We start from the raw sequence: 22781 nt of genomic DNA on the forward strand, positions 1-22781 counted from the left end.
AACGGCATCATGGGACGTGTAGGAAAGATCGTGAATCTCATGGGGAAGAGATTCAGGCTTTTATTCCATATTCTCTTAAATATCATATTCCACAAACATATACAGTCAAATTAATCAATTGTATCTCCTGTAAAATATATTTGATCTCAGTGGCAGAGCCGGGTAAACGAGAGAAACTAAAAACACAGCAAAGAGTTAGTTGGCTAACGAAAATAAAATACCACACAATACCCAGTAATCTACCGAGGGTTGTAGGAAAAAGGTAAAACTATCAAATGTATCTGATTTCTGCTCCAAAAACACCTCAATCCTAAATGCTTTTACCACAGGCCCTAATGTCTTCAATATGATTATAAGTTCAAATCTTTTTCAGAGAAAACAAAAAGGCTGTTTTGAATGAAGGCCTTCACAAATACTTTCAAAGCAAATATGTTTTGTAGAAAATCAAGCTATAACCATTAATCACCCTGTTGTACTAGAATAGCTTTTAAATATGTACACTATACACAAATACACCCTGTTAGATACACTTTGCATACCACAATATAGTACAAGTGGTTTATTTGTCTTTTGTGCTTAGAACCTTGCATTGTCCATGCTTGAATGTTGATCAAATGAAACCAGGAGTCATTTTGAGATTGTGGGTGACAAACCTGAATATGAATATCCATGTGAGATGTCTTTGCCTAGAATAAAGCGGGGTAAACCCCTCTCTGACCATACAGTAGAAATTGCAAAGAAACAATGCAAGTCTTGAATCATCTGATATCCATGCCTGACTGCTGCTGCTGTTGTGCTGGGCCTGGGTGCAGAGTCCAAAGGATGTCCAGTGGTAGATGAGTTATGGAATCATTTCAGGTTACTGACTATGTAAAGTTTCTCTTATTTTAGAACCCTCAGCTACGTAGCAAATTGCTGGTAGAATGCCAGTTTGACCCTTTCGATATGGTGACACAGCTTTATGGCTGGTCCCAGTTTCAGGTCCATACACTCCTGCACCGTGGGCAGGTTGAGAAGGAGCAGAGCCTGTCCATCAATCTCCTGAAAACACAAGCACGGTCATGGGGTAAGACAACAATGGTCATGGATGTAGGCCACAGTGTACACACAGTTATACAGTAAAGATAATTATTGTGTGTGTGTGTCTGTGTGTGTAATTATTACCTGATCCAGGAAAATGCGAGCCAGGGGAGCACAGTCGGTGGTCCTGATGAAACGCACCACATCAGTCACACTCCACTCTAGGGGACTGGTGTCCAAACACAGCTTCTGGGGAGCCTCACTTCTTGAGCGCTGCAAAACAACATGCAAGATACAAAGATGCAGTTAATTATGTTTTTTTAAGTTGAAAAGTTAGAAGTCACATAATTAGTTAATAAAGTCCACCTGTGTGCAATCTAAGTGTCACATGATCCGAGTATATATATACACCTGTTCTGAAAGGCCTCAGAGTCTGCAACACCACTAAGCAAGGGGTACCACCAAGCAAGCGGCACCATGAAGACCAAGGAGCTCTCCAAACAGGTCAGGGACAAAGTTGTGGAGAAGTACAGATCAGGGTTGTTGTTTTTTAAAATATCAGAAACTTTGAACATCTCACGGAGCACCATTAAATCCATTACTAACAAACCTGCCAAGAGAGGGCCACACACCAAAACTCACAGACCAGGCAAGGAGGGCATTAATCAGAGAGGCAAATAAAATACCAAAAATAACCCCGAAGGAGCTGCAAAGCTCCACAGCGGAGATTGGAGTATCTGTCCATAGGACCACTTTAAGCCGGGCATCCACAGAGCTGGGCTTTACGGAAGAGTGGCCAGAAAAAAGACATTGCTTAAAGAAAAGAATAAGCAAACATGTTTGGTGTTTGCCAAAAGGCATGTGGGAGACTCCCCAAACATATGGAAAGTACTCTGGCAAGATGAGACTAAAATGGTGCTTTGTGGCCATCAAGGAAAACACTGTCTGGCGCAAACCCAACACCTCATCACCCCGAGAGAACACCATCCCCACAGTGATGGTCATGGCAGCATCATGCTGTGGGGATCTTTTTCCATCAACAGGGACTGGGAAACTGGTCAGAATTGAAGGAATGATGGATGGCGCTAAATACAGGGAAATCCTTGAGGGAAACCTTTCAGTCTTCCAGAGATTTGAGACTGGGATGGAGGTTCACCTTCCAGCAGGACAATGACCCTAAGCATACTGCTAAAGCAACACTCAAGTGGTTTAATGGGAAACATTTAAATGTCTTGGAATGGCCTAGTCAAAGCCCAGACCTCAATCCAATTGAGAATCTGTGGTTTGACTTAAAGATTGCTGTTCACCAGCGGAAGCCATCCAACTTGGAGCTGGAGTAGTTTTGCCTTAAAGAATGGGCAAAAATCCCAGTGGCTAGATGTGCCAAACTTATAGAGGCATACCCCAAGATACTTGCAGCTGTAATTGCTGCAAAAGGTGGCTCTACAAAGTATTGACTTTGGGGGAGGGGGGGTTAAATTTCTTGTTCGTTTCACAATTGTTCTTTTTTTCATCTTCAAAGTGGTAGGCATATTGTGTAAATCAAATGATACAAACCCCCCAAAAAGTCATTTTACTTCCAGGTAGTAAGGAAATAAAATAGGAAAAATGCCCAGGGGGGTGAATACTTTAGTAAGCCACTGTATTAACAGTGAACAAACAAAAAGTCAAGGCACAGTAGTTTACCTTTGGTGAAGGTGGGTGGTTCTCATCATCAGAGTAGGATGGGGAGTGAGGTTTCCTGCGCTTTCGGGTTGGCCGGGGCGTTGCAGGAGGAGAAGGGGACGGGGTGGGTGGCTGTGACTTCCCAATGGAATATTCTGAATCGTCCTGATCATCCTGGAGTTCAGAGCCAGTATCGTCACTCAGAGAGTCCTCATCATCCAGATCCTCCTCCTCTCCACTCCCCTGGGTTAGAGAAAGGGATGGTTCAGTTTAAAGATGTCTGGATATATAGAGATATGTATGTGTGTGTGTGTTACCTGTGGTGAACCGGCAGGTGTGTTGTCCAGTGAGGCTGAGGAGCGTCTCTTCTTATGGACGAAGAGTTGCTTCCTCCTCTTCCTCCTCCTACCTCTCCTCTTCACCCCCCCTTCCAGGTTAGAGTGCCCCCCTGGTGGGCGGCCCACTCGCCTACTCTTCTTCTTACCATAGTAATAAGCTGTAGAAAAAAAATCAATATTACAATCTTTGTCCTCCTGAGCATTATGAAACCAATACTTTACAATCAATATTGTTTATTCATCTAAGTACACATAAAAACAGACACTGGTTCCCTTAGATTCCCCCCCCCCCCCCTGCATATCAGCTTGATCTCAATAACACCAGCTATTTTAATACCCGTTTTCACAGATATGCATTAGATCTAGAGTGACTGATTAGGGCAGGGGCTCACCAGAGTACGGCACGTCAAATGTTCTACTGCTTGAGCTCATGTCCCTCTTATAGAATATTAACTCAAAAGTATTGTGGAGTGCCTGCATCTAAATATAAACAGTAAAAGCATCCAAAATGAGTACTGGCACCTATTACAGTTCAAGTCAAACACCGGTGACACGTACTGTATTTGGTCTTGGTGAGCACAGAACAGTTCTCTGAGCAGCGCTCCAGAACCATGCGAGGTCCAAACAGGTTTGGGCAACACTCCAGCTTCATGCAGGTCTTTCTACAAAACTCAGCCACGCAGTCTGTTGTACGCACTATCTCCACCGTAGCCCGGTAACTCTTTCCCTTGTACCTGCCGGCCAAAAATAGATCCTCAGGTTTGCAACGCTAGGACTGCTTAGCCAGGTCCAGTACACAATTTAATAAAATCAACTCAAGCACAAATAGGAGCAGAAAAGTTACAAACGTAATGATGTTAATGACAGAGAATGCGTTCCTCACTTGGCTTTGAGCGTCTCTCCATGTCCATGCCAGCGGTTCTCCTGGTCCAGCTGCAGCTCCCTGAGCACCCGGCTGGGCTTATAGGCAGAGTTGATCAGCAGAGTCAACACCTGGACACGACACAGGGAGACGGAGAGAGACGTGAACGGATTAGCATAGATACTATTCAAAGTGGGAAGTGATCTTTAGGGATAGTACAATTTTGCTCTATTACTAACCAGTTTCTAGAAGAATTGAGTAGTTTACTTTTGAGTATATTGTAATATAGTTATAATATTGTGTAGTATGGTTTTCCGATCCCACTCGGGTGCTCCTCACCTCTTTGAGCACCAGGACACAGTTGCCAGGGCCGACACACTGGGGCAGCTCAGCGATGCGGCCCTTGTTCAGGTAGGGGCCAGAAAAGCAGCGGTGGTTGAAGTAGATCTTAGGACAGCAGTACTTCCCGTTCCCCTGTCCTGTACAAAAAAACATCACACACACAATGTAATAGCTGTGCCTCACCTCAGAAACAATCCTAATGTATTTGTCTGGTATGTCTAGATGAGAAAGAGAACACTCACCAGTCTCTGATTGGCTGGTCATCTGCTGCTTGAGTGCATCAGGTGTTGTGGATTTGGGTGGAGCTCGGCTTTAGGGACAAAGATACAGGTTAGTGGTCAAAGTGCACGGGACTGGAATATTAACCAATCACAAGTGGACAAACAGCCAATGAACAGCCAATGATAAGAGTCCTTCCTTTCCCATAGGCCTACTTACTGTTTCTCAGGCTGCACCACAGCAATCCTCCTCTGCTTCTCAACTGTAAGACAATGTATAATCAACATGAAAACTACTGAAACTATACACAGTACTGTCAAATATTGTGACTGCAATATTAACAATTCCATGCATATTGTGGCATGGCACCCCTTTAGATGAGAGAGAGGAACACAGAGGGATCCTATTATGGGACGCCCACCTTCGGGCTTGATGGGGTACAACAAAGGGTAACCGTTGGTCTCACACCAGCTGACAGGAAAGATGTCCAACGAGTCCACATGAGCTATAAGCTCTGGCATAGCCTGTTTCAGCCCTGGACACACAGGGACACAAATGATTTAATCACACAACTTATTAATGATCTAATATCAATACCATCATTGTGAACAAGCTCACACTTAAATGGTCTTAAACTAAGCTTTAAAAACGCAGGGCCCAGATATGAGGCGTAGCTACGGGTTCTCACCTTCCAGGCCAAGCCAGACATGTTGCCCTTTAACCTTGATTACTGATGCCACATGAATGTGCTCAGGTGAGAGTGGGTTGACCGCTTCCAGTTTCATGGCCTCTTTAAAGCTGTGATCAGACTGTTCCTGAGACAGACAGAGAGACTTCAGGAGAGAGAGATTATTCATTGCCCCTGTTCATCCATGCTATACACTCATGTTATAACATGCATTGTTCTATGAGGCCGTTTGTCAGACAGCGCATGACTCACTGTGGGGAAACAGTGTTGTGGTGCTGCCTCGGCCTCACTCTGTTTCAGGTAGTCTGCCCAGTCAAAGTCCTGCCCCTGGTACCCTACACAACCGGAGAGAGAGAACACAATACAATTAGCTTAACGTTTTAAAAAAAAGTTGAGCACAGTTTTAAAAGTAGTTCTGTAAATGTTACTAGTGTTTCCCCACCTGGAGGGGGGCTGAGCGGGAGACCGTTCTTCAGGCTCCACTGGGCGGGAAAGATCCCAGGACTGTCCCTGTGACACAGGAAGGACTTCCCACTGCCTTCTGACACCAAATCATCACCACAGAGATTGTCCATCTTTACCAGGAAGTACTGGTCACTGAACACCTGAAGAGAAGAGGTAGGTTATGACATCATACTCATGTTGGCTCTATGCAGTAGTTACCCTACCCTTCCTCCATGACCATATCACACCCAAAGCTAGCCTCATACACAACCATACTGTATCTCACTGACTACCCACTTCCGCATGGAGTGGATAGACTCCCAGAGTTTATATGGGTACTATGTCAGGATTCATCTTTACTCTCCTAGCACTGAGGTGAACACTGATCTGAGTGGACTGAATAGGCAGCAACGATATGGTGGAAACTGTTGGGTGGAGTACCTTCATCACTCTACTGCCATCATCCAACCCAGTCATTCATTTTGGCCTAGGAAGGACGCATTCAGACAAATCCAGGAGCCTGAGGTGAGAGGGGGACAGTAAAGAGGTTGTTACCTTGGTAACGGTGGCAGGACTGATGCAGAATGGGGATGCAGGATCAACGGCCTCCAGTTTCATCCCCTCAGTGAAGCAGTGGGCAGCGATGACAGGCCGGTCCTGATGCACGCACACAACACACAGTGATGGCTTATTATATTAATATTGCACAGAGCCTTGTAATGTTAGTAAATGATGCTTGGTAGTGCCATCACCTTATAGAACTCCTCAGAGAGGGCTTCATCATGAGGCTGATCAATCATCCTCTGTCTGACCTCCTCCCACTTCTCTTCTGTGTGCAGGGCGACCAGGGCTGAAACAAGCACGCACACACACACACACACACACACACACACACACACACACACAAATTATCACGTTAAAACAGTAAAAACCGCAACCTCCGATTTATTCATAAATTATGTTTGTATCTTAGCCCTTTGATGCATAAGATAACATATTTGTGATCATTGTTGAGTGGTCCCTGCAGCTTACCATCACAAATAGCAAATAGCAACAGAACGCAGGATGCAACCAACATGTCTAAACAGCATTGCTGTCTGAAAAACAATGTTATGTACTGATAGGAAATAAAAAAGGAAATAAAAAAGGTATTTACAACTTTATTCCTCAATTTCACCTTTTATTGTAAAAGATAAAACGCAAACTTCGTCATCCAAGCATCACACGGAACACATCCACAGCCAAACTCATTCCATAAACCAGTCTAAATAATAGGTTGTGCTGAGTTTCTTTTATTTAATTTTTTTTTTTACATAAGTTAGCAACCTAACTGCTAGACTTGTTTGCAATGTACCACATCTCTGGTGAGCACAAGGGTGTAATATTGTAATAATGTAATATTGTTTAGAAAAGACATGCATGTCAGCTAAGATAACAGCAGGTAAATTCTTTATGATGGCAGCCATGTTTGTTTATGCTTGACAAGTGAAAACTCCCTAATCCCAGAATGACATTCACTAGAAGACACAAATAAACTAAGTCAAAGATGGCTGCTTCCATTGTCTAAAAAACATGAACTTTGTTTGGCCACTTTTCAGCATATTACAAATCTTCGATGTACTTGTTACAGCGTTTACAAGAACCGGAGTACATGACTTGACAAGTCATTTACAGTGTTTGACAAATCACATAGCAATTAAAATGTTATCAACTCACAGATCACCACCACCAAATAAAAGCCTCCTGCCTAGCCTAACCATAGTGTGAAAGCTAAACAGGGTTGCCAGATTTAGTTAAAACCATTTTAGGATGTGTAATGGGAATTTTAATGTTTGTGCTTTTCTTATAACTCATTTCTGTGTTCTATTCATGTGCTGTTCGATAAGCTAATTTCTCTGTTCATGCAATTGGCTGACTGTACAAATCCTCATTTATCAGTAGCTGCAATTTGGCAGTACACCCAGATGTTGTTTTGAGAACGAACTAAAGATATCTCAGTTAAGGTCTCAGTTTAGAGAGAAGCCTTGTGAGGTATTGGTCTGTCGCATGTTATGAAACAGTATTGGTTGGTCACATGAATGAATTCATTATGCTAAATCTTGTAAATATAACTTGTCTGTGTATAGTCATATATAAAAGACAGCTGCTGGGTCTGCCCAAGGAGAGCTCCTGATTGACATGTGTACTATGGTGCATTGAGTTGGTTGGAACCCCTCCAGCACGCTGACAAATAAACAATGATTCATTTATGATTGACTTCGAGTGCCCCTGCGTAAGAATTTCGACAACAGATGGTTTGTGGGGGGCGATTAATTTAATTTGTCGGGGATTTCAAGTCGATAAGGGGTAGAAATGGGGTAAGGTATTGTGGGGGGATATGATGCAGGATTTATCAATATTCGGGGGGCAAAAACAGGAGAAGATTATACGCTAAATTAAAAATGTAAAACCCTGGAAAGGGGGGGGGGGTCTGAGCTAGCAACCTGGAGTAACGATAGTTACAATCGAAGTCAGTTGAGTGAACCATCCCTTTACCTTGTTTTGTTATAACATCTTTGGTCAGATATTTACGTGACAACCAGAAAGCTTTATATGATGTCAACAAACATGGCGCCACACATAGCTGGCATTCACTCATCATAATCAGTACAACTTTCCAAAAAGTATTTTACACGCCATACACTACATGACCAAAAGTAAGCGGATACCTGCTCATCGAACATCTCATTCCAAAATCATGGGCATTAATATGGAATTGGTCCCCCCTTTGCAGCCTCTACTCTTCTAGGAAGGCTTTCCATTAGATGTTGGAACATTGCTGCGGGGACTTGCTTCCATTCAGCCACAAGAGCATTAGTGAGGTCGAACACAGATGTTGGGCAATTAGGCTTGGCTCGCAGTCGGCGTTCCAATTCATCCCAAAGGTGTTCGATGGGGTTGAGGTCAGGGCCCTGTGCAGCCAGTCAAGTTCTTCCACACCTATCATCTCAATAAACCATTTCTGTATGGACCTCGCATTGCCATTCTGAAACAAGAAATGGCCTTCCTCAAACTGTTGCCACAAAGTTGGACCCGACGAACGACAGACTATTTTTTCGCACTACACGCTTCAGCACTCGGTGGTCCCGTTCTCTGCGGTTGTTGCTCCTAGACGTTTCCACTTCACAATAACAGGACTTACAGTTGACCGGGGCAACAATTTGACAAAGTGATTTGTTAGAAAGGTGGCATCTTATGACGGTGCCATGTTGAAAGTCAATGAGCTCTTTAGGAAGGTCATTCTACTGCCAATGTTTGTGTACGGAGATCACATGGCTATATGCTCGATTTGGTACATCTGTCAGCAACGGGTGTGTTTGCAATAGCCAAATACACTTACTCGAAGGGGTGTCCATATGATTTTATAAATATAGTGTATGTGTCCATTATAATCTATGCAAGAATCGGGAATGCATGATTTGTCAAAAGTACTTGAAAATGTGAATAAAACAGTAAATATATTATGCTCCATACATACAGTTGAAGTCAGAAGTTTGCATACACTTAGGATAGAGTCATTAAAACTCGTTTTTCAACCACTCCACAAATTTCTTGTGAACAAACTATAGTTTTGGCAAGTCGGTTAGGACATCTACTTTGTGCATGACACAAGTACTTTTTCCGACAATTGTTAACAGACAGATTTACTTAATTTATAATTCACTGTATCACAATTCCAGTGGATTAGAAGTTTACATACACTAAGTGGACTGTGCCTTTAAACAGCTTGGACATTTCCAGAAAATGATGTCATGGCTTTAGAAGCTTCTGATAGGCTAATTGACATCATTTGAATCAAAAAGAAATCAGCCAAGGCCTCAGAAAAAGAATTGGAGACCTCCACAAGTCTGGTTCATCCTTGGGACCAATTTCCAAATGCCTGAAGTAACCACGTTCATCTGTACAAACAATAATATGCAAGTATAAACAACATGGGACCACGCAGCCATCATACCGCTCAGGAAGGAGACACGTTCTGTCTCCAAGAGATACTTTGCAAAAAGTGCAAATCAATCCCAGAACAACAGCAAAGGACCTTGTGTAGATACTGGAGGAAACAGGTACAAAAGTATCTATATCAACAGTAAAACGATTCCTATATCGACATGACCTGAAAGGCCGCTCAGCAAGGAAGAAGCCACTTCTCAAAAACCGCTATAAAGCCAGACTACGGTTTGCAACTGCACATGGGGACAAAGATCGTACTTTTTGGAGAAATGTCCTCTGGTCTGATGAAACAAAAATATGGCCATAATGACCATCGTTATGTTTGGAGCAAAAAGGGGGAGGTTTGTGAGCTGAAGAACACCATCCCCACCGTGAAGCACAGGGGTGGCAGCATCATGTTGTGGGGGTGCTTTGCTGAAGGAGGGACTGGTGCACTTCACAAAATAGATGGCATCATGAGGTAGGAAAATTCTGTGGATATATTGAAGCAACAACTCAAGATATCAGTCAGGAAATTAAAGCTTGGTCGCAAATGGGTCTTCCAAACGGACAAAGACCCCAAGCATACTTCCAAAGTTGTGGCAAAATGGCTTAAGGACAACAAAGTCAATGTATTGGAGTGGCCATCACAAAGTCCCGACCTCAATCCTATAGAAAAGTTGTGGGCAGAACTGAAAAAGCGTGTACGAGCAAGGAGGCCTACAAACCTGACTCAGTTACACCAGCTCTGTCAGGAGGAATGGGCCAAAATTCACCCAACTTATAGTGGTTTGTGGAAGGCTACCCAAAACATTTGACCCAAGTTAAACAATTTAAAGGCAATGCTACCAAATACTAATTGAGTATGTAATCTTCTGACCCACTGGGAATGTGATGAAATAAATCACTCTACTATTATTTTGACATTTCACATTCTTAAAATAAAGTGGTGATCCTTACTGACCTAAGAAAGGGAGTTTTACTAGGATTAAATGTCAGGAATTGTGAAAAACTTAGTTTAAATGCATTTGGCTAAGGTGTACAGTCGTGGCCAAAAGTTTTGAGAATGACAAAAATATTAATTTTCACAAAGTTTGCTGCTTCAGTGTCTTTAGATATTTTGTCAGACGTCACTATGGAATACTGAAGTATAATTACAAGAATTTCACAAGTGTCAAAGGCTTTTATTGACAATTACATGAAGTTGATGCAAAGAGTCAATATTTGCAATGTTGACCCTTCTTTTTCAAGACCTCTGCAATTCACACTGGCATCCTGCCTGATTGGCAGTCCATTCTTGCAGAGTCAATGCTTGGAGTTTGTCAGAATTTGTGGGTTATTGTTTGTCCACCTGCCTCTTGAGGATTGACCACAAGTTCTCAATGGGATTACGGTCTGGGGAGTTCAGTGGCCATGGACCCAAAATATTGAAGTTTTGTTCCCCGAGCCACCAAACAATCGGAAAGGGGATTCATCAGAGAAAATTACTTTACCCCAGTCCTCAGCAATCCAATCCCTGTACCTTTTGCAGAATATCAGTCTATCCCTGATGTTGTTCCTGGAGAGAAGTGGCTTCTTTGCTGCCCTTCTTGACACCAGGCCATCTTCCAAAAAGGTTTTCGCCTCACTGTGCGTGCAGATGCACTCACACCTGCCTGCTGCCATTCCTGAGCAAGCTCTGTACTGGTGGGTGCCCCGATCCAGCAGCTGAATCAACTTTAGGAGACGGTCCTGGCGCTTGCTGGACTTTCTTGGGCGCCCTGAAGCCTTCTTCACAACAATTGAACCGCTCTCCTTGAAGTTCTTGATGATCTGATAAATGGTTGATTTAGGTGCAATCTTACTGGCAGCAATATCCTTGCCTGTGAAGCCCTTTTTTGTGCAAAGCAATGATGACGGCACGTGTTATTGTTTGTCCACCTGCCTCTGGTTACCTCATGGTAACCATGGTTGACAGAGGAATAACAATGATTCCAAGCACCACCCTCCTTTGAAGCTTCCAGTCTGTTATTCGAACTCAATCAGCATGGCAGAGTGATCTCCAGCCTTGTCCTCGTCAACACTCATACCTGTGTTAACGAGAGAATCACTGACATGATGTCAGCTGGTCCATTTGTGGCAGGGCTGAAATGCAGTAGAAATGTTTTTTGGGATTCAGTTAATTTGCGTGGCAAAGAGGGACTTTTCAATTCATTTCAATTCATGTGATCACTCTTCATAACATTCTGGAGTATATGCAAATTGCAATCATACAAACTGAGGCAGCAGACTTTGTGAAAATTAATATTTGTGTCATTCCCAAAACTTTGTCACGACTATGTAAACTTCCAACTGTATGTACGGTGTGCTACAGTAGAAATGACATCACAATAAAGAAACTATAATGATAACGTAATAAGGCACTTACTTTGATAGGAACGCACACGTCCAAAGTTTTTATTAGTAAGGAAAACTAATATTAAGGCGATGTGGGCGCCAGCTGGATAATATGCCAGGGGAAAAAAGTTTGTGTTCTGACTAGAGATATGCAAATGTCTGTATATTTGATCTGGGGAAACACTTGGGGAGTGTTTGGGATCTCCTCGAAGAGAGAAGTTTGTCCAGCTCAATAAAGCCTCAAATATAAGTGGTCCACAACAGTGAAATGGGCTACTTCTTATGTGAATTAACAAGGAGGCGGAACACACCTCAATTGAAACTGTTGATAGAAAATAAAACTTCTTTGAAAATAACTTGAAATTGATAAGTTAAAACATAGCCTATAGATAAATAGCAGGCAGTGTGCCATGGTTTGAGGACAGTGTGGGTTCACTGTCCTGTTGTGTAACAATCCCATTTTGGAACAGTGAGTGCATTCTGACATCACACATATAAAAGAAACGCTGGGGCGACCGTTAGAGATTTGTGGAACACACGTGAAAACTGAATTTCCCCAAGGTCTTTTTGAAAAGAGGATCAGCTTACCTAAAGGGGGCCTGAGGGTGCAGCCATGCTCCTTGGCCCAGCCAGGTGGGTGGAGGCGGGGGTGCAGGTAGTAGAGCCAGAGGGTGGAGTGTGTTTCAGGGAGCCCCTCTGTGCCTGCTAGGCGTAGTCTCAGCCTGCCACCCACATTCTCCTCCACCTCAGCGCCCCACGCCACCCCAGGGTCAAAACTGTCCTGCAGCTCCACACTGCAGCCTGGAGACATCAGGTCCACTGGGTCCTTACGACGCTGAGGCCACACACACACACACACACACACACACACACACACACACACACACACACACACACACACACACACACACACACGCACAGAGTTCAAAACCCTTGCCTATCTGTCATACATTCCCAGTTGTTCCAGTTTATAACTGAGCACCCCCTTACCCCTTCCAGCAGGTTGGCAGGTGCACTGCACTTCTCAGCCAGGGCTTTCTCCAGGATCCCCTCCCAGTCTGGCTGCTTCTCTCTCACACCTGAGGAGGGCGATGGAGAGGCACGATTACAGAATATGGAAAGAAACCTCAGAAATGTTTTTAGATTTTACTGTAATAACCCTTGTAAAACAACACCCGTCCAACTGAGTTTCATCCCCAGCTCTAGTTCTCTTACCCTCGGAGGGTCTCATGGGCTTGCCCTGCTGCCGGCTCCAGCCCAGGGGGTGGAGGTCCGCCGTCATGATGTCACACCAGAAGTCAGCGCGGCGGTCATCGTGGTAACCCTCGTAGCGCAGGAGGAGCAGCTGGCCACAGGTGGTGATGATGGTGGCCACCCAGTAGGGTTGGTCAGGCTCTGAACGCACACACACCTCCAGCTTCATACCTGGAGTCAGCCCTGTCTGCAAGCCCTGGTCCACCTGGGGGATGTTGAAATATCTTGCAAGGTGGATTTGGGATCAAGAGTGTGTGAGTATTCTGTGTGGTTATGAGAGGATTGTGAGCGGTCTCAGTACTTACGTGTTTGAAGGCATGGTGGGGCACAGACAAGGTCCCGTTTTCCTCCAGATATTCATCCCAGTTAAAGTCAGACACGTGCTGACTCGAGTCCTCATCTGCAACACACACATACACCAGTTCAGTTTGTTACGTTAGAAAGCCCTCGTCACCAGTAACAAAGCTGGAGGTCCATGTAATTACTCACCAGACTCCAGTGACTCGTGACTCATGTTAGCTCCTCCCACAGGCCAAGTCTAGAAGCTCTGGGGAAGAAAGGAGAGCTGGATTATTATTTGTGTTTGACAGCCAAAATCAGGAGAGCAAGTAAGAATAGTAGGTGGTTGGTAAAAGTGGTACAGCTGGTGAAAGAGAGGTAATTTGTCCAGTGATTACATTTATTTTTGTGAAAATTGATGTGGATTGCCAAACAAAAGCATAAACAAAGTTTAGTTAGTGTGTGTGAGAGAAGTGAAACTGAGAACATTTAGGTAAGGGTTTTGAAAATACAAATGAGCCTTCTAGCTAAGTTTCTAAAAGCATGAGTGAGGCCTCTTAAAGACACGATAACTTTGAACCAAAGTTGAGCTGTAGGTTTATAGCCAGTCTGTGACAACAAAGCAGATTAAAGAATTGAACACAAAAGAGAAATGGCATTTATATACCAGGCATGAGAGCGCATTGGAAATGACAATAGCTGAGAGGTTTGTGTATAGGATGTAGAAGATAGCTGCTCGGTCACTGCTGCTCCATTCAGCAGGGCTGTCAGGCCCGTCTTTGTCAAGTCTGATGTCTCTATTAAAGTAGAGACAGCCATCAGACAGGGTCCTTCTGACCACCGCACGGACACCGCGACCCAGGATCAGCCCATCCTTTCACCCACGACCCTGCCGCCCTCAGAGTACACACACAGAGCTATCCAACCAAGCCCGACTGAATTTTCTGACACACACAGACCGTGTAAAGGGCCTCATTGTGCTGGAGGTCATACTGACGTCTCACACTAGGGAGGATAAAAAGAGCAGCAGAGCCATTTAGCCATTTGCAAACAGCCAAGCCTCACTGTTGAGTTTTATTCTAATATACCCGATGATCACAAAAAAAAAGTATTCTAACAGTTGTTGATAAAGATTGAAAATATCAGCAAGTTTATTGTAATATGATATAGACAAGTTAGAATGAAGCTGAGAAGGGAAGGATGAGGGGGTTGATAAAATATTATTTTATTATGCTGATATTTCTGGGAATTCACAGCTAATTCAGTTAAATTAACTCTCAGTTCATCACCAACGTGAACAGGATGACTAACAACTTCCCCTATGGGTTGAAAGAGGCCTGCCCAGTATCCACACACACACACCACCAGGCTCCCTGCCATTCTGACTCTCTCCACCAATAGATAGACCCAGCAGAAATACACTGACTCGCCCTGAAAGAGAAACTAGAATGCATACACAAAAACAAACATATTTTCAACATGCAGCTGACTGAATCAAGTCCTCTTAGTCACTGGGTGATCACTGGGCAGGAAGTGCAAGCAAAATAAATGCATTGATTGAACACACAAGGGTTTGAGAAATGCACTTTAAATGAAAGTGAAGTCTTGATGACAAGGGTTTATGTCAAGAATAAAGTTAGACTGTTGGGAGTATTTTCATCAAGTGTAACACAATTACAATAATAGTAGCCTATTTGTTTATGAATCCTTTCTGTCAGCAATTTGCCTTCACATAGGCTACTTCTTCTTTGAGAGATTGTATTATTTCAGGGTTGCATGTTGCCAATGTCAAGTAGGAGCCTAATGTTAGTGGGGTGTTCGTGAGCCCCTTGCACGTCAGAGGGCAGTGTTGTTGTCCCAGTGTTGTTGCAGTGTTGAAACTGTTCTTTGAACTGGATTTTTCGTGTAAATGGCCATAGGAGAGCCTGACCATAAATAGCTCCAACTTAATTAACCAATGGCAGAAGTAAATATAAAAGTTTTGCGCAAAAAAAACCCACTTCGCATTGCTATTTCATTGGCAAGTGGAAGAAACAATGTAGCATTTTAGGCTATAGATGCACATCAATTGAAACAATGTTGCAGTTTAATGCCGCAGGTCATTTGAAAAAATGTTGCCGCGATCACTCAAGTTGCATAAGTGGGAAGTTGGACCTGGAGAGAAATGGGCAGTTTAGTGCTTAGAGTAGCCTACGTGGAAATATCAATGTGTATAGCATAATTTAGGCCTGATCTGTTAGGCATATTCAATCAACTACAATTTAATTTAAAACAAAATAAAAAATAAAAATGGCAAGGCTATTTGTAAAATAAAATACATCCGCAGACGTCCATCAAGCTTGTGCAACCGTTATTATATAGGAGCGATATCCAACTAAATAAATGGATTAAGTACATTAACAACATTTGTGGGAATTCCGATAGAAGGTTGCTTACCGCAATTTGGATATTAATTTGAACGCACGAGCGCCGATGATCCAACTTTCACACTGGAACGTGCGAAGAACACCGAATGCAATAAAGAACATGTATTTCATAGCCTCTCTGTGTTTATGCCATATAGGTCAGTTCAGAAGCCAACGGCACCGCAGTAGAATGCGGATGATTCGGCACATGCTAAAAACGCCTGTGACCAAGTCAAGTTACTGAAACGTCATGGCTTGAGCGATAGGCTATACTAAGCAATAAGGGCGCTTGCACTCGACCGAGCCAGAGTCATCTTTTTCAGAGACGGGAAAAAAGACGCAGACAGCACCAAATTACATTATATCATATTAAGATCTTAATAAACAAAATATTGTATGTGAGTATTTGGTCACAAAATCTGATTCTTACCAGTAAATAGTTTTTCAAGTCGGTTTTAGATGCCGTCTCTTTCCGCCTAGTCGTTCACGACCTCATTCCAATATGGCACAAACTGCCACTGCGCATGTTCTGCTGCCTATATCTACGTTCTAAACCAGAGTAGCTGATATTGTCGGCGTTGAGAATAAAAATATGACTTCCACCTTCAAACACAATAAAAATCTAATATCCAAAAACCAGAATTAACAGATGCAAAGAAACAGAAAACAATGTTTTCTTTAACGTTGTTTAATAATGTTAATAATGTTAATCTTCTTTAACGTTGATTGAGAAAGAACCTTTAGCCTACGTTTGGCAAATTCCCTTATGGATTCAACACTTTGTTAATCGTTGAACTAGAATATGGATTGCATTGGCCTATATAATCGAGCCACTTTCGTTGAATGGCATTTCTTTCTCCACAAAACTGTCAAGGTGATATCGACTTTTGACTGAAACCGCATAAAATAACTCGATGTTGCTTAATTTTGCTCCATTGTTCGGCACATTAATTATCCCCCCCGCCCCCAGCTTTTTTTTGGGGGGGGCTGGGCGGTGATAAGGTGTTTATGAAATGTTTGGGTGTAGAGTTTTTTAGAAATATGCTTTCATGGCGAACCCAATGTGTTCTAGATTTGAAAGTCGTTATAAAGAGACCCGTTTGTTAAAAGCAGGTTCCCACTAGGCTGTTGACTCTATAGGCTAAAGCTTAATCCCCACAAATACCAATCCATTTGGTAACAAAAAAATGTCTGAGCTGTCCCACAGTCGTTGAGAATGGAAATGGCATAACTACAATTCAATAAATGTAGCATAACAATAACCCATTCGCTAGAATGAACATGTACGAATGGCTTGAACATTAAAACAACAGTTTATTAGCCTATTTCTTTCCAATTTTACAAAATCGATTTGATCTTTCTTAAATATTTTTTTCCCAACAAGAAGTAGCCGCAGATATGATAACCATCAATAAATCAAAGGGGAAATAGGTCTAGTGCCATTTTGAGACATGACATGGGCCTATGTGGTTTTATTTTGGAGGGGAAAATGATGTGGATTTATATTCCTAATATAAACCTCAAATGCCAATGGTGTCCGAGTTGCTAGGGATAGAATAATATGCAGCCATAACATGAGATAATCTTAATTTATACAGGCTTTTATGAGCCTTCTTAAGGCTTGGAAGCTTGGCAGATGTCCCAATGATGCAACTTTTCAACCATTGTTGGTTAGTGCAGTGAGTTTATGTGATGCCAGGCAGAGAGGGAGGGAGCGGACTCAGAGGACAGTTGCCGTGCGCACTGCAGGAATGTCGTCGGCCTCCGAGGCTCAGACAATGAGATTAATAGTAATTGTAGAACCTGACCGCTAGATGGCAGGGTAGTCAACCTATTGTAACCTACAGCCAAATGCAGGGGCGTTACAACGATTTGATGACATTGGGGGCTTAGCCCAAAGCCAGAGGAGGAAACCTAGCAGGGGATTCTGGGGGTCTCCGCTGGAAGAAAAAACTAGAATTTTAACAGCTAAATGCATCAATATAGTGGACTTTGAAATTAACATTAAGAAGAAGAATCAACATGTAAATTCTATTCAAAAGCCAATACAATATAAATACCATACAAGACATTCAGGTAACTTGCACCTTCCCACCTACCACAGCAGTGGTGTCCGTTCAGCCAAACCTAGGGTATGGCAAAGTGGGGTGGGGGGTGGATGTTTTTGGAAGTTGAAGCTCATTTACTGCCTTTATTCACAATTTAAAACGCAAAAAAAATCGTATTTGGAGAACAGCAAAAATAAACCAAATGTATCATCACCGAAATATTAGGTTTAAAGGTCTGTGGAACAGCATATACAATGTCAACCACTAATCAACCTCATAAATTGACTAATTTACTTGTGGAACGGCACATATACAGTTCAACGTGAAATAGATGCATAAAACACGCTATCAAGTCAGAACAAGGCCGACTTCAAATGTCAACGTCCATGAGTTTCAAGTTTGAGGAAGCTATTTTTCTACCATAAAATTGCACCTTCATAATAATGGATTGCATGCATCTATCATCAAATTTGCAGACTAATGTAAGATAGGCTACTTTTATATACATAGTTCATGCAATTCTATTACACTTTGTATGACTGGAGACATAACCAACATCATTTTTAATATGACACAAATTAGTAGCCTACTCCGCTGAAGAAATTGCAGCCTACTCCTTCTAATCTAGCCCTACGAAAAGGGGAGACAAAATTTGTTTTGTACAATATGATGACCATCTAGCCTGGAAGAGGAAATGATTGTCCCCCAAAATACGTTGAACTTTAAATGCCCGGATGTCATACTTATTTCGGCTTTGACAAAAGCTGATCTATTAGATGGGGACGCGCTACTGAAATCAACTAATAGCTGTGAAACAACACAATCGCGCATGACACATTCTCAGTATGCAAAAATAGAATGTATCATAAGTTTTCTAAAACCGAATATGGTTTAAATGCCAGGATTATACTAATTTTGGTTCTTCATTTAGTAGAATTCGATGCACACTTTTCCACAATCCGGTTAGTGGTTGGAAGAGCTGGGCTGCGAGTGATAGGCCCTATTTTATTTTTTACCTTTATTTAACTAGGCAAGTCAGTTAAGAACAAATTCTTATTTTCAATGACGGCCTAGGAACAGTGGGTTAACTGTCTGTTCAGGGGCAGAACGACAGATTTGTACCTTGTCAGCTTGGGGGTTTGAACTTGCAACCTTCCGGTTACTCGTCCAACGCTCTAACGCTCTAACCACTAGGCTACCCTGCCGTCCTAGTTCTCTTCAAGTAGCTAAACAACAGCTAGGCCACTTCATTGGGAAGATTACGAATAGAGAAGCTTCGGCAGTGTTCAAATGGAGGCTAAGTCGTTTTTGTTCTCCTTAAACTTATCACGAGTATAGGCTACATCGTTGAGAATAAAATTATTTGATTTGTTTTACCCAAAGTGGATTTCTGTTTCCTCATTGAAAAGTGTTTATTGTTCTCTTGGACTTCATCAGAGCTTTTAAACTAAATTCTAAACTATCCTTTACGTTTCTGAATGTCTCGGCACCAGGAACTCGGGATGTGGCTGCGTTATTGATGTCACGTTAATCAGGCCTTTTAATTTAAAAAATATGGATTGTTTAGTATTTAATTAATCGATTAAGCCTTAGCAGTCATTCTCATCTCATTCCCAATCATCAGTGCATTAGTTTATTATGTTGCTGTCCAGCGGTTCTGAATTTGTGATTGTCCATATTTTTCTGTACAATAGCCTTTTGATTTGGTGTGTACTAGGCAATTTGATTTAATTTATGTTACTGTACTTTGGTTATACTAATAAATATGTTGAAATGTAACCAAATAATCTGTTTCTCTCTTCAGTCCTTTTTAAATAAGATAGATGGGATTTATGGGCTATGGTACAGGTCGAGTGATAGTCTGCCTATAACCAGCCTGAGAAGGCCTATAACTCCATTCCTATTCTATTCAGAGTTTTGATAAATTAATCAAATTGGAAAATAACATGTAAAGTGTAGGTCCCATGTTTCATGCGCCGAAATAAAAGATCCCAGACATTTTCCATACGCACAAAAAGCTTTTCTCTCTCAAATTTTGTGTACAAATTTGTTTACATCCCTGTTAGTGGGATTTTCTCCTTTGCCAAGATAATCCATCCACCTGACTGGTCTTGAATATCAAGAAACTGATTAAACAGCATGATCATTACACAAGTGCACCTTGTGCTGGGACAATAAATTGCCACTCTAAAATGTGCAGTTTTGTGACACAACACAATGCCACAGATTCATCTGCCACCATCACGTTTCAGCGTGATAATGCATGGCCCCATGTCGCAAAGATCTGTATACAATTCCTGGAGGTTGAAAATGGCCCCGTTCTTCCAAGGCCTCCATATTCACCAAACATGTCTCCCATTGAGAATGTTTGGGATGCTCTGGATCGATAGTGTGTTCCAATATCCAGCAACTTCGCACAGAGGAGTGGGACAACATTCCACAGGCCACAATCAAAAGCCTGATCAACTCTATGCAAAGGAGATGTGTTGTGCTGCATGAGGTACAGTGCCTTGCAAAACTATTCATCCTTGTTGGTGTTTGTCCTATTTTGTTGCATTACAACCTGTAATTTAAATTGATTTTTATTTGGATTTCATGTAATGGACACACACAAAATAGTCCAAATTGGTGAATTGAAATGAAAAAAAGAACCTGTTTCAAAAAATAAAAAATAATACAAAAAAGTAAATTGGTGCATGCATATGTATTCACCCCCTTTGCTATGAATCCCCAAAATATCTGGTGCAAACAATTACCTTCAGAAGTCACATAATTAGTTAAATAAAATCCAACTGTGTGCAATCTAAGTGTCACATGATCTGTCACATCTCAGTATATTTACACCTGTTCTGAAAGACCTCAGAGTCTGCAACACCACCAAGCAAGCGGCACCATGAAGACCAAGGAGCTCTCCACACAGGTCAGGGACAAAGTTATGGAGAAGTACAGATCAGGGTTGGGTTAAAAAAAACATATCAGAAACTTTGAACATCCCACGGAGCACCATTAAATCCATTATTAAAAAACTGAAAGAATATGGCACCACAACAAACCTGCCAAGAGAAGGCCGCCCACCAAAACTCATGGACCAGGCAAGGAGGGCAATAAAGAGACCAAAGATAACCCTGAAGGAGCTGCAAAGCTCCACAGCAGAGATTGGAGTATCTGTCCATAGGACCACTTTAAGCCGTACACTCCACAGAGCTGGGCTTTACGGAAGAGTGGCCAGAAAAAAGCCATTGCTTAAAGAAAAATATAAGAAAACACATTTGGTGTTCGCCAAAAGGCATGTGGGAGACTTCCCAAACATATGGAAGAAGGTACTCTGGTCAGATGAGACTAAAAGTGTGCTTTTTGGCCATCAAGGAAAACGCTATGTCTGGCACAAACCCAACACCTCCCATCACCCCGAGAACACCAAGAGGATGTTTTTCATCAACAGGGACTGGGAAACTGGTCAGAATTGAAGGAATGATGGATAGCGCTAAATACAGGGAAATCCTTGAGGGAAACCTGTTTCAGTCTTCCAGAGATTTGAGACTGGGATGGAGGTTCACCATCCAGCAGGACAATGACCCTAAGCATACTGCTAAAGAAACACTTGAGTGGTTTAACGGGAAACATTTAAATGTCTTGGAATGGCCTAGTCAAAGCCCATACCTCACTCCTATTGAGAATCTGTGGTATGACTTAAATATTTCTGTACACCAGCAGAAAACACATCCAACTTGAAGGAGCTGGAACAGTTTTGCCTTGAAGAATAGGCAAAAATCCCAGTGGCTAGATGTGCCTAGCTTATAGAGACATACCCCAAGAGACTTGCAGCTGTAATTGCTGCAAAAGGTGGCTCTAGAAAGTATTGACTTTGGGGGGTGAATAGTTATGCACACTGTTTTTATGTCTTATTTCTTGTTTGTTTCACTTTTTTATTTTATTTTGTATCTTCAAAGTGGTAGGCATGTTGTATAAATCAAATGACACAAACCCCCCCCAAAAAATCTATTTTAATTCCAGGTAGTAAGGCAACAAAACAGCGAAAATGATTTTGCAAGCCACTGTACTTCTCCGTAAACAAATGAACAACAGACTTTCAGCATGCTTATAGAGAAGGGCACTCGACATGTACTGCACTGACACAAATGACTGATGATTGGTTGAAAGAAATTGATAAGATTGTGTGCAGCCTTTGATATTATTGACCATAACCTGTTGAGAAAATGTACAGTACCAGTCAAAGGTTTGGACGCACCTACTTATTTGAGGGTTTTTCTTTATTTGGACTATTTCCTACATTGTAGAATAATAGTGAAGTATTATTCATATAGTGAATAGTGAAGACATCGAAACTATGAAATAACACATGGAATCATGTAGTAAACCATATAGTAAACCATATGCCATATGCCAGATATCGTTACCCCATTGATTTTTCCTAAAAGATAGAGCGGAAGAACAAGCATGAGTCTCTTGTAGAAAGTAAAAGTCTGCCTTAAACCGTTTGCAATACAAGAAAATAGCCTTACGTTTGAGTAAATTACGAACACCCCTGACATTAATTGAACAAAGAGATAAAGACAAACTTCAACCAACAACCTTGTTATGCTAATATAAGCTTTTTCTAAGGATACATAACTCAAAAGGATTTCCATCCCATTATTAACCTCTCCAACAAAAACAAACAAATACTGGTCATAAAGTTACCAAAGTATTCTTACTCCCACAAGGGGGAGACATTGTGTAGACTTTACAATAAGCAGTTATTCACCCAGAGTTAGTGTTTAGTTTACCAGTTCTCAGGTCAGCCTTTTCTCATTCAAGTGTTTGTGTACATTTTTTATAATTGAAGGCAGCTTTTCACCTGGCACTTAGACAGCT

The 22781-nt window shown here is 42.0% G+C and overlaps 1 protein-coding gene across 3 annotated transcripts; it reads right to left on the reverse strand.

Moving 5' to 3' along the window:
- Positions 1-17: 17 nt before the first annotated feature.
- Positions 18-16374, reverse strand: LOC115138091 (scm-like with four MBT domains protein 1). 3 transcript variants are annotated; one of them, XM_029674579.2, is made up of 21 exons: positions 16289-16374; positions 13664-13721; positions 13480-13574; positions 13136-13379; positions 12911-12999; positions 12509-12755; positions 6331-6428; positions 6134-6235; positions 5577-5739; positions 5387-5469; positions 5135-5261; positions 4868-4981; positions 4666-4708; positions 4470-4537; positions 4225-4364; positions 3907-4016; positions 3582-3757; positions 3003-3181; positions 2707-2928; positions 1165-1293; positions 18-1041 (listed from the first exon to the last, which is right to left on the reverse strand). In XM_029674579.2, exons 2-21 carry the CDS (start codon positions 13686-13688, stop codon positions 901-903), a joined length of 2595 nt encoding a protein of 864 aa, XP_029530439.1. In that variant the 5' UTR covers positions 13689-13721; positions 16289-16374; the 3' UTR covers positions 18-900. The 3 variants fall into 3 exon arrangements, with proteins under 3 accessions (XP_029530439.1, XP_029530420.1, XP_064856266.1); XM_029674560.2 differs by having other exon boundaries at positions 5135-5279; XM_065000194.1 differs by lacking the exon at positions 16289-16374 and adding an exon at positions 15890-16044 and having other exon boundaries at positions 5135-5279.
- Positions 16375-22781: the final 6407 nt, after the last annotated feature.

The sequence above is a fragment of the Oncorhynchus nerka genome, linkage group LG2 (assembly GCF_034236695.1).
Source record: "Oncorhynchus nerka isolate Pitt River linkage group LG2, Oner_Uvic_2.0, whole genome shotgun sequence".
Taxonomy (NCBI): Eukaryota; Metazoa; Chordata; class Actinopteri; order Salmoniformes; family Salmonidae; genus Oncorhynchus; species Oncorhynchus nerka.